The following is a 12,384-nucleotide window of genomic DNA, read 5'->3' as shown; positions in this document are numbered from 1 at the left end:
TATGGGAGCAAATGAGCTAAGAAAACGCACATATTAAAACTTGTTGTATATATAAATTGAATATAACTGTGAAAGCTTTTTATGGAGGAGGGTAATTATATTTATATTTATTTTTTTTTTAACATTAGTTAAAAGACCTATGATATGATGGGGCAACACAACTACTAGGGACATAGCAGATTTTTTTATATATCATTGAAAAATCTTTTTTTTGGTTCGTTTTTTAATAAAAGTCTTCAGGCATCACCATGCTTAAAAAAAAACAAAACAATTGAAATAATTCTCCAGTCATTACAAGGAACAACTTGTTTGAATATTTTCACCTTGACCCTCTATAGTCATTGAATTCCTTTGAACTTATTAAGAGATGATTTTTACCTCCATGCCTCCATGCTGTATATTTCTATATGTAAGTTTATGTGTGAATAAATTTCTATGCATATAAATTGCATATATCTATACTAAAAGTTAATTCAAGTAATTTGTGTATATATAATTACTTTTATATAAAGTAAATGACTTTATTATATTTATTCTATATTACATATCATTAATTATATAAAAAAAAAGTATTTATTGGTACCTTTTCGTCAGATAATTTGTCTTAATATAATAGTTCTAACATTTTTTGATGAACTGAATACTAAATGAATGAAAGAGAAGTGGGAGAAGTTGTGGGATTCAATAAGTTATACTTCTTCACACTCCTTTTCGGACATCCTATCTGATTATATTGTTCTGCTGTATTTATTCACTGTTTGTGTGTTGAAATGTCATTGCTTATCTGGTGCGAACAGTGGACTTGATATTGATTTTGAGCATGTCCCAAATGAAATAAAAAATTAATTAAATTAAATTAATTCAACTCTGCCGACTGAGGATAATTCAAGACATAAATCTGCACCTACCTCTGTTACATAATAAAGTCTGTTGAGCAGTAATAACCTGACCAAAATCCGTTTTAACCTAAAAAGTTCTTGACATTGGAAAAATGACTCAAAAAAGATTAGCAACATGCCTCTAATTGCCTCTGTCCTGCTTTTTATTGTATTATTCATATTTAAAGGTGCTCTAAAGACTCAATTGCAGCATTGGATCTATGCAAAGAAAAAGTGTCACTTGCAGTACTGTCATGTGTACAGCACTACAGCACATCTACCGGTAATATTCTTAAGTTAACTGTATTAATTAGGAACTTTGCCATGCAAATATAAGGAGGGACTATATTGCCATATTGCCTCTCTGTTTGGCCTGCCTGTTTAATTCAGATTTTTAGATGCTACCTACTGGCAATTATTTGTCTTAAAGAAACAGGAAACCTTCAACATGTACTTATCTGCTTGATGAAGTAAAGTTGAGCTGCAAAACCCCACAAAAAAAACATCTAGCATTCAATGCATGTAATTAAAAAAATATTCTATCAGTAAGTTATATGTTTTGTGTGATGAATTGTATCTTCCTGTGGGATTAGTGGCCTGATTAAGATGTAATAATATTCCAATGTCTTTTTTATCATTATGAATTAAATATGTTAGTTATTCACATTGTTTTATTAGATATTCACGCCAAGAATACTTCTTTTAAAATCTATTTTATCATTTGCAATGACTGTAAATAGAGTGCTTTTAATTAAGCTCAAAGATGCTTGAGCTTTGCAAAAACTACATTAAATATTCATTTGACTGTAATTAGGCCATGTTTTTCTAAACTTTTATGCATATTCATTTTTAAATATGTCATTTTAGTCAGAGTTAAGTACAAAATGTACAAAACATATAGTCTGCTTTACTTGTTTAGTAATCACAAGTTGCTATATGTGCACCCACTATTAAAAAAAAAATATTACATTTTTTTCTCAGAATTGTTCGCTACCATCTTTAAATAAATCTTACTTCATATCGAAAAAAAACCTATGTGCAAATTCTGTGTCTCATTATGGTTGTCTCAGTAATCAAATTAATCATATCAAAATTTTTTTAAAACCACAGTACTTAATAGGTTAGTACAATTTAGACATGTTAACCGTAGTTATACTTCAGTAGGGATTTGTTGTACTCCCTCCAGCTCTCTTGTTAACATTATGAGCGTATCTTTTTTTGAATTTTAAGTTGAAATTGCAATAAATTGAATAAACCTAATAATTCCCAGACTATATGTCTCCCTCTCCCTCTTCCTCTTCCTTCTCCTCCTCCTCCTCCTCTTCCTCCTCCTCCTCCTCTTCCTCCTCCTCCACAGATGGTTGCTGCTGCTGTCCTGTGGGCCGCCACCCTGTGGACGCTGCCTCACACGAGATCTGCTGCTGCTGTGCTGTCAAGCCCCTCAGATCCTGTTAACGTGACACGGCCAGACTTCAGGATGCTGACCGGAGGCGTCAGTTTGTTCCGCAGCAGACGTAAGCGAGCGGTTTCATCCAGAGAAATAAACGCACTGCTGGATTTCCACAACCAGGTCCGATCGCAGGTCTTCCCCGCTGCTGCTAATATGGAGTACATGGTGAGACACTGTAGTGAATGGGACCAGATGCAAGAAACGGTTCAAAAGTTAATGTGAAAGGAGATACAAATGTTCGAAGATCGTATAAATAAATAAGGACAAAAGCTGGTAGAACTTACGTCAACCAAGGAAAAAGGTACGTAAACATGACTTCCACTGGAGTTATTACACTCTGGGCGGGATTATAACAGTGTTGAGGGTTTCCTCAATACTCAAAAAAATGAATAAAGTTTCAAGGTTTCTCTTTTTAAAAGACTGTGATATTAGCGGTGCTGTCTCACATCATTCCTTTACATATTTCATTATTGCACAACGTCACATGACATGATACAAAAAAAGCCCCAAACTGGAATAAACCCAAAAGCAAACAAACTTACGCATACAAACAGTACAGGCTCTTTGAAATGCAGTTTCAACACACACACATTCCATTAATGTATATATAAAACTACTGAACCACATTTTGCTGACCAACTTCTGAAAAGTAAATGTGATGTCATTTATTCATTCTGTAGCTTGTATGAGAAGTACAAAAATCCTTACAAGTCGAAACAGAACGTTCATGATTACATGACATTTGTCCTTGTTTCTCAGTGAATGATTTACTTAAAATGATACATACAAAGCAAAAAATAAAATGACTGTCTATATAATCATAATATACATAATGCAAAGACTTGAAACAGGATTTTTATGACAGAAATGATGGTGATAAATGTGAAATCTGCTGGTAAGTGAATTATTGTCAGGTTTCACAGGTTCAATCGTTAGTTTGCTATTCACTTGTTTCCAAGTTGTTCCTCGTTACAGTAACTTCTTCTGTCATAATGCATTAGCCCCAATGATGTTTTCACTTACTGTGTCATGAAATATATGAATAATCGTTAGTTTTTCGTCATATTGTCCACTCAGTTGTGGGATGAAGCTCTTGCCAAGTCAGCCGACTCCTGGGCTTCACGATGCATCTGGGATCACGGTCCAACTCAAGCCTTAAAATACACGGGCCAAAACCTTTCACTCACCTCCGGAAGGTAATGCAGAGCTTTGACACCAGCACTCAGCTTTATCTTGCTTTCTCAACAGATCTATTTGTACTAAAGAATAATTTCATGTGTGCTCTATGTTGCAGCTACAAGTCCATCACAGATCTGATCAGGTCCTGGTCCGACGAGAAGCATCATTTCTCTTACCCCAACAGATGCAGTGGGTCTGTGTGCTCTCACTACACTCAGGTGCCGGAATCTCAATGCTTTCTATCTTGCGATGACTATAATAGTATTCAGGATGCTTAATTATGACAACAGGCTTTGCTCTGTGTTTAGATTTTCTTTTCTTCATCAAACTGTACCCATCAATGTGCCACTGTTAACCGAGTGAAACTATCATGACACTCAGGTTTTTTTAAGTACATTGTTTAATTCATCAAAACCCACCAACCAGTCTTCAAAGAGTCACTGTGCTGCTGTTAATTTCCGCCTTCTTATAGAAAAATGTAAAATATTCATCATGTTAATGTTGTTCTGTATGTGTATACGTGTTATCATGCCGTTGTTTGGAGGGATGAATGAGCTTGTGGTGACACAGACTCAATGTGTATGACCACGTATGCATCAGCTCTCTTGTTAGACAAGGCTTTTGAGTGGATGTGTGGTTGTCGGTTGATGCGCGTTAATGGACAAATGCATTGTGTGGTTTCTTTCAGATGGTCTGGGCGAGTAGCAACAGAGTGGGCTGTGCTGTCAGGAAGTGCCCTAACATGCACGTGTTTGGGAGCAAATGGAAGGAAGTAACGCTGCTGGTCTGCAACTACTCCGTAAAGTAAGAATAAGAACACTGAAGTGATCACTGGAGAGGATTCAGCCATGCAGAGGTATCAAAATATGTTTGCAAAATAATGTAATCCAATCCACAGCTGTCAGCAGTTGAGGCGGGATTTTTTTTGTTCCAGTGTGATTACAGCTGAGAGTAATCATTTTTTTCCCTTAATGAAATGCCTTGTGCCAGACGTTACCATACTGATGCACTAGATCAACGCAACAAACTCATGCAAGAGTGTGTTCACTGGCCCGGTGCATGGACATTTTCTCTTTAAAAAGTGTGAGATTTAAGTGTGAAGAATTTACCTTCACCTCAACGCTAAAAATGTAGAACCCGATGGCCGGGCTCACAGGTTATTCTGATATAGAAACTGAATACAAACATGACTTTGGTGTGCAAACCTATTTATTTATTTATTTATTTATTTATTTATTTATTTATTTATTTATTTATTTATTTATTTATTTATTTATGTATTTATTTATTTATTTATTTATTTATTTATTTATTTATTTATTTATTTATTCATTCATTCATTCATTCATTCATTCATTCATTCATTCATTCATTCATTCATTCATTTGTTTACCAAATTTACTTTCAACTGAAAAATCTTTCCTCTTGTATCTTACAGTGATGCGAGGATGAATTGCGATGAATGAACTACAAAGTTCCTAATATAACAGTGATACCGCCAAAACATTTAAATATGAGTTTTTTTTAGAAAGTGTAGGTAATCCTGCAGCCCTGGTTCTTTTTCATCATTGTCATTAGTTCATAAATCCATTTCTTCCCAGAAGCGCTAACGTTCAGATTATGTGCGAAACACAGATTGACGGAACTGACAGACACCGTGCTGGTGTGTGTTTCAGAGGAAACTGGGTGGGAGAGGCTCCATATAAGAGGGGGAAGCCCTGCTCTCTTTGTCCGTCCAGCTATGGAGGATCCTGCTGGAGAAACCAGTGCTCACCAAAAGCAAAATCCACAAGCCAATGACACAAGGTGGAAGATAAGGACACAACATGGTCTTTAAAATGTGTTTTATTTGAAAAAAAGAACATAAAATCAAGCTTCATTGGATGAATCTGCTCCATAATGAAGCTGCTGTGTGATTACCACTATTACCTTTTAAATGATTTCTGTAAAGTGTAATTTGCTGCTAATTATTCATATTGCAGAATCAAAATACTTGAGAAAACAGAGGAAAAAATAAGTTTTTTGAGTATATAAATGCTTGTTTTGCACTTTTTAATGAATTTGTTCGTTTGAAAAGAATAACAATTATAATCATGTACTTTTCTGGATTAGATTAATTGTTTCCACACTGGAAATGTTTGTTTTTGTTTTGTTTCTGTGTATGAGTCAGTCCGGTAATACATCGTCATTTCTTAGTCAGGACCTTTGTTAAGCCATTCTCACAGTAATTTTCACTTGAATTCATTGCCGTCAGTTTGTCTGAACAATAATTACACTATAAATAATACAATGGTGCTGTACAACCTTATAAATATTCTGGTGCTTCACCGCTTCTGTTTATTTACTGCTGCTGCTGCCGGAAACTTTCTGCCCTGCATTTCACCTCATTACATCTCACCATTTAGCCATCGGCGACTTTCTCTGCCATAAAACAGGAGACTAATGCAGTTTTTATGGTCTGAAACATGAGGGAATCAGCTGTCCTCTCCCCAGTGATCCGTGCATACACAACTATACCTCGTCCACACGCAGGAAAACATTTAACAAAGGACAACGTTTTTCACAGTCGAACTGACAAAGTTGTTAACAAACTCGTTGAAAGAATACTGAGATCAGTGTCCAATATTGTATCGGCCTTCCGAGACCTTGCCTTCCGGGCTCGGTCCATAAAAATAACTACTGCGGTGCAAAAAAAACAATTTTCCGTTTCTGGTGGAGTTTCTGAATGACTTCATATTCATGATTTCCATCGTGAGGTCCAGTTCCGAGATGTATGGGCTTGAGTTGTTCAAAGTAATGGATCCAGTTTCCGTTTCTGTCAGCTCCAAATCCAAAAACATGAACCTGTAGAACCAAACGTGAAACAGTCAGACACATTAGCACTCCAAATGTATTGATTACATAACTATCTAATATAGAAATAATGGGAATAACTCAGCATATAAACTGATTTTGATAAGTACTGCAAATTATACAAGTTTTGCTGACGTGAATTCTGAGGCACATTTGTTGCATCTTGGGGCCCCGATGAACGAACCAAACACATCATCGGGTCCTACAGTTTATCACATGTCACAATGTAGTATTTAGTAGCCCAGAATGCATTAGGAGGCACCATTTTGCACCTATTTTTTAAGAATTTTCCAAGGGGAGGCCTCCAATTAATGAGGTTTGTTCCTTCTTTGCGTGCTCCCCATCTTTGGAAAAGGGGAATGTTCTTCTATTAAGCGGTACTCTTCTATTGGGAACCATACAGTGAAAACCATCAGGATGTTTTCTATAGTATCTTCCTCACTGATTACTCGTTGTACGCTAACCACCAAAACAAAACAAGTAATAATGAATGACGAACTCAAAGTCAAATACAACAAAATTGCTCAGGCACAGCAAAGCCTCTACTTTACTTTTCTCAAACACCTCTTGAATGTTTGCAACCTGTCCAAGACCTTGTTTACACAACAACACAACAACACAACAACACAACAACTGAACAGATCTGCAGTCCGGCCATAACCACACCAACAATATCAAGTCGTACCGAACAGGCATAGATTAACAGGGCTGCTCCGTCATTTACTCTCCTCCAACTGGGCACACACACACACACACACACACACACACACACACACACACACACACACACACACACACACACACACACACACACACACACACACACACACACACGCAATGACTCAACTATAAAAGAATAGTCTAGCTATAGCTTTATTTATCATTAAATGTCTCATAACTCATGCATCAATAAAAAAAGGAGACAAAGTCCACACAATAAAAACAATACGCATGAAACTTCCGGGTCCCGGGAGAATTTGAACTGAGCGCCACGCCACTCTAGAGGCAAACGTTGTTGTCATTGTGTCATGCCCTCCACTTCTCAAACCTAATTTGGTCCATTGGCACCATCTGGTGGCCTCCCTGCCTCATGGGCATGACCTCACCTCCAATAAACTCAACTGCTTCCAGCTGCGGCGGGGAGTGGCCTCCCCACCTGCACCTCTATATAAACACCAGTTGAACATGAACCGAAGCCAAACCGTAAAATACTTCAGCCTGGTCCTATGCGTAACTGGATTCCTGTCTGCCTCCTGCCTGCCTGGAACTATGATCCCCTCTAACCTTCCCACTCTGCAGCTGAGTCTCCCCACTCCTGTGCCAGACTCCTCCGCCCGTCCTCTTTGGCTGCGATCGTTTGTACTTTGTTTTCTAGTAGTTTTTCCGTCAGGAGTTTCCCGATCGTTTTCTGTTTTCTTCTTAGTTTTAGTTTTTGCCTTAGTAGGGTTTTTTGTTCCCGCCCTTTTAGTTTAAATAAATCCGTAATTCAAATTCTGTGTCTCCTGTTTTGCTGTCTGCACTTGAGCCTCAGTTCCGTCCCATGACAGTACGGTTTGGCCATCATGAGCTCAGCAGACCGCAAAACGGAGGCAGGCGCTGCCTCTGCCATTCATCAGGCTGTAGATAGCCACGAGGCAATCATAGGACAGCATGATGAGCTCCTTAGGGGTCTTGTATCTAGTGTGAATGCACTAATTAGTCAAGTGTCACACTTAACTGGTCAGCTGTCCACGTTAGTACCTCCCCTAGCCGCTTCAGGGCTTCAATCGACCGACGCTAACATCCCAGAGACAGCGAGTAGTAGCTCTCCCTCGGTGCATGTTACAGTTGTCCGTGAACCCACGGTTCCGGTGCCAGAGAGCTATGCTGGGGATTTCGGCTCTTGCGAGGCCTTCCTGACGCAGGTTTCCCTCGCCTTCGAGTTACAGCTGACGTCCTACATGTCTGATAGGGCTAAAATCGCGTACTTGATCAGCCTCCTACAGGGGTCTGCACAGGACTGGGGAGTCGCTGTGTGGAAAAAACAGGGAAGTGTCTGCACCTCCTACTCCCGCTTCACCACAGACATGAGGCGTGTCTTTGATCACCCAGTTCGAGGACGAGATGCTGGGGATCGCCTCACGACCCTGAGCCAGGGGTCCCGCAGTGTCGCCGAATACTCCGTGGAGTTCCAGGCCCTTGCGACTACCAGTGGGTTCAACGATCCGGCCCTCCGGAGGTTATTCTATAGGGGACTGTCCGAGGCTCTGAAGAATGAGCTCGCCACCAAGGAGGAGGGGGGCAGCCTGGAGGCCCTAATCTCTCTCGCCATCCACATTGACAATCGATTGAGAGAGAGACGCAGAGAGCGCTCACTCCAGATGGACCAGGCACGCCCCCACCATCTCGTGCCCACTCCCCAGCCTGCTATGGTCACATCGTCCCCTGAGGTGGCTCCCGAGGCCATGGAGATTGGGAGGATCAGTGGGGCACGGCTTACTCGACAGGAGGGAGCAGAGGCGGGCGGCTAATGCCTGTTTCTACTGTGGGGGCTCCGGGCACGTCATTGCTTCCTGTCCCAAGAGACCGGCAAAAGAGAAGGCTCACTCGTGACGGGGAGTCTACGAGTGAGCCGAACTGCGGTAACCTCCCCTCATCTGCTGCAGCTACCAGCGACACTGATCCACCTAACTCACTCACTCTCCGTGCCTGTGCTGGTGGATTCCGGGGCCGAGGAGAACGTTCTGGACGTGGACCTTGCCAGACAGCTCCACATCCCATCTGTTCCACTGGATTCTCCCATGGAGGCCCGCTCGCTTAACGGTCTTCCCCTGGCCACGGTCCGGCGGAGAACAATTCCGGTCACCCTCCTGTTGGCAGGTAACCACCATGAAACATTAACCTTTCACCTAATTGAAAAATCTCGCCCACAGCTGGTGCTGGGGCACCCCTGGTTGTCAAAACACAATCCTTCCATTGATTGGCGCAGCAGCCAGATTCTGTCCTGGAGTACAGCATGCCATGCCAACTGTCTCCGCTCTGCCTCACCCCCTGCTCTGGTAATTCCCAAGCCAGTTCCCCGGCCTCCGGACCCGCTCTGTATCCCTGATGTTTACCGGGACCTAGCTCCGGCCTTCAGCAAGGAGGACGCCTTATCCTTGCCCCCCCACCGACCCTACGACTGTGCCATCGAGCTCCTGCCCGGAGCCACCTTGCCCTCTGGTCGTCTGTTCAACCTCACTAAACCCGAGCAGGTCGCTATGGAGGTGTACATTAGGGATGCCCTGGCAGCAGGTATCATTCGGCCCTCCACTGCTCCGGTAGGTGCGGGCTTCTTTTTTGTGAGCAAGAAGGACGGGTCCCTGCGACCCTGTATTGACTTTAGGGGCCTAAATGATATAACTGTGAAGAACAAGTACTCACTTCCTCTTATAGATTCAGCCTTCACCCTCCTCCATGGGGCCAAGGTATTCTCCAAACTAGACCTGAGGAATGCCTACCACTTAGTGAGAATGAGAGAGGGGGATGAGTGGAAAACAGCCTTTAACACCCACCTAGGACACTTTGAATATTTGGTGATGCCCTTCGGCCTCACAAATGCTCCCGCCGTCTTCCAGAATCTGATTAATGATGTGCTCAGAGACATGATCAACCGCTTTGTGTTTGCGTACATGGACGACATCCTAATCTATTCCAGGAACCAGGAGGAACACGTCCGTCTGGTTCTAGAGCGCCTCTTGAAGAACCGCCTGTTTGTTAAAGCGGAGATGTGTGAGTTTCACGTCACCACTGTGCCATTCTTGGGCTTCGTTATCTCCCCAGGATGAATCAGGATGGATCCGGCCAAGCTCTCGGCTGTCGCGGAGTGGCCCCAGCCAGAGACCCGGAAACAGTTACAGCGGTTTTTGGGCTTCGCCAACTTTTACCGCCGCTTCATCCGTGATTATAGTAAGGTGGCAGCCCCACTCACAGCCCTGACCTCCACCTCGATCCCATTCCAGTGGACCCCCAAGGCCGAGCAAGCATTCCAGTCCCTCAAGGTACGATTCACCTCTGCTCCAATCCTTGTTCAGCCAGATCCCCACCTTCAGTTCGTGGTCGAGGTGGATGCGTCTGATTCCGGAGCCGGGGCCGTGCTCTCCCAGAGGACCCCAACAGACCAAAAGCTGCACCCATGTGCCTTCTTCTCTCGCCGCCTGACCCCAGCAGAGCAGAATTACGACGTGGGGAACCGTGAGCTGCTGGCGGTCAAGCTTGCCCTAGAGGAGTGGCGTCACTGGTTGGAGGGGGCGGAGCACCCATTCATAGTCTGGACCGATCACAAAAACCTGGAGTACATCCGCTCAGCCAAAAGACTGAACTCTCGGCAGGCCCGCTGGACACTGTTTTTTGGTCGCTTCCAGTTCACCCTCACATATCGCCCGGGGTCCCGTACCATCAAGCCGGATGCCCTATCTCGCCAGTTCTCAAGCGATGAGCCCTTCGGTGACCCCGAACCTATCCTCCCCCCCCCGCTCGCCTCGTCGCCTCTCTAACCTGGCAAGTAGAGGATCAGGTCCGCCAGGCGCAAATCCAACAGCCAACCCCAGGTAACTGCCCACCTAATGCTCTCTATGTTCCCGAGTCTGTGCGTACCCAGGTGCTCCAGTGGGCCCATGCCTCCCGCTTTGCCTGCCACCCAGGAGGCTTCCGGACCGTGTCCATCCTTCGGCAGAGGTTTTGGTGGCCCTCTCTCGAACGGGACACTCGAGACTTTGTCGCTGCTTGCCCCACATGTGTCCAGGGCAAGACGCCTTCCCAGCCCAGCACGGGCCTCCTCCAGCCACTCCCTGTGCCCTCTCGGCCGTGGTCGCAGTAGATTTCGTCACGGGACTACCCCGCTCTGGAGGTAACACAGCCATCCTCACCATTGTTGATCGTTTCTCCAAGGCAGCACACTTCGTCGCCCTTCCCAAACTCCCCTCAGCCGAGGAGACGGCATCCCTCCTGATAAACCACGTTTTCCGGCTGCATGGGATACCGACAGACATTGTCTCAGACAGGGGGCCACAGTTTACCTCCGGAGTTTGGAAGGCCTTCTGCACGGCACTAGGAGCCACCCTCAGTCTCACCTCTGGCTTTCACCCCCAGTCTAACGGACAAGCGGAGAGGGCCAATCAGTCCCTGGAGACGTTCCTCCGGTGCCTGGTCACCTCCAACCCAACGGCCTGGTCTGAGCATCTGTCCTGGGTGGAGTATGCACACAACTCACAAATAAACTCTTCGATGGGAATGTCTCCTTTTCAGTGCTCCCTCGGCTACCAGCCACCGTTGTTCCCCTCCCAGGAACAAGAAATCACCATTCCCTCCATGCAAACATTCGTCAGCCGGATCAAGAGGATCTGGGAGAGGGCCAGGTCCACACTCCTACAATCGACCAGGAGGATGGAGCGTCATGCCAACCGCCATCGTCGCCCGGCCCCAACCTACACTGTGGGTCAACAAGTCTGGCTGAGGGCCAAGGACCTCCCTCTAAAGGTGTAATCCAGGAAGTTGGCGCCCCGGTTCATCGGTCCCTTTCCAGTGGAGCGGATCATCAGTCCTACGGCGGTACGTCTCACCCTTCCTCGACCTTTGAAAATCCACCCTACATTCCATGTCTCACAGGTCAGGCCCGTCAGAGACTCCCCCCTGGCTCCCCCAGTTCGCCCTCCCCCCCCCTCCCAGGATGGTGGATGACTCACCCGCCTACTCGGTTCGGCGCCTACTGGATGTCCGCCGCAGGGGTCGCGGCCTTCAGTTTCTCGTGGACTGGGAGGGATACGGGCCCGAAGAGAGGAGCTGGGTCCCCCGCAGGCAGATCCTCTGCCCTGACCTCATCAGGGACCTCAAACGGCGGCGTCCTGAACGTTTCAGTCGTGCACCTGGAGGCGCACGTAGGAGGGGGGGGGGTACTGTCATGCCCTCCACTTCTCAAACCTAATTTGGTCCATTGGCACCATCTGGTGGCCTCCCTGCCTCATGGGCATGACCTCACCTCCAATAAACTCAACTGCTTCCAGCTGC

The 12,384-nt window shown here is 44.7% G+C and overlaps 1 protein-coding gene across 1 annotated transcript; it reads left to right on the top strand.

The window, feature by feature from the left end:
* Positions 1-2,235: 2,235 nt before the first annotated feature.
* r3hdml (R3H domain containing-like) lies at positions 2,236-5,307 on the top strand (the record flags this gene model as incomplete). The annotated part of the gene is made up of 5 exons (XM_080470045.1): positions 2,236-2,493; positions 3,406-3,524; positions 3,623-3,725; positions 4,196-4,311; positions 5,184-5,307. The coding sequence occupies 5 exons, from the start codon at positions 2,236-2,238 to the stop codon at positions 5,305-5,307; spliced, it is 720 nt and encodes a 239-aa protein (XP_080326171.1).
* Between the last annotated feature and the right edge of the window lie 7,077 nt (positions 5,308-12,384).

This window comes from Lipophrys pholis, assembly GCF_963383615.2.
Source record: "Lipophrys pholis genome assembly, chromosome: 8".
NCBI classification, from domain to species: domain Eukaryota; kingdom Metazoa; phylum Chordata; class Actinopteri; order Blenniiformes; family Blenniidae; genus Lipophrys; species Lipophrys pholis.
Note: the sequence above shows the minus strand (reverse complement) of the source record. Positions and strands in the feature narration are given on the sequence as shown.